Below are 252 nucleotides of genomic sequence, written 5' to 3' on the forward strand. Positions count from 1 at the left end.
TCTCCTTCTTCTCTTCTTCCTCTCATGTTCTTTCTTCCTCTTCTTCCCTCGCTCGTCTTCTTTCAAGACTGAATTTTCCGTGGTTCCCTCTAGAGAAAAAAGAGATGTAGGCAAGGTCATCCCTCCCAAAGATAGACGTGAAAAAGACTGGACATGCCCTAATATAAGCCGATGAGAGGAAGTTCTCTTTCTTTCTTTTAGTTCAGACATGTCTCTCTCTCACCTCAACCTTATCGCTCCACCCTTGTGTCT

General features: G+C 44.0%; 1 protein-coding gene across 1 annotated transcript; it reads left to right on the forward strand.

The window, feature by feature from the left end:
• Positions 1-11: 11 nt before the first annotated feature.
• Positions 12-240, forward strand: CSUI_010785 (uncharacterized protein; the record flags this gene model as incomplete). Its single annotated transcript, XM_068070886.1, has 1 exon — positions 12-240. A coding segment is annotated over one exon (162 nt), but the record flags the coding sequence as incomplete, so codon positions are not given.
• Between the last annotated feature and the right edge of the window lie 12 nt (positions 241-252).

This window comes from Cystoisospora suis (genome assembly GCF_002600585.1).
Source record: "Cystoisospora suis strain Wien I chromosome Unknown contig_8308, whole genome shotgun sequence".
Taxonomy (NCBI): domain Eukaryota; phylum Apicomplexa; class Conoidasida; order Eucoccidiorida; family Sarcocystidae; genus Cystoisospora; species Cystoisospora suis.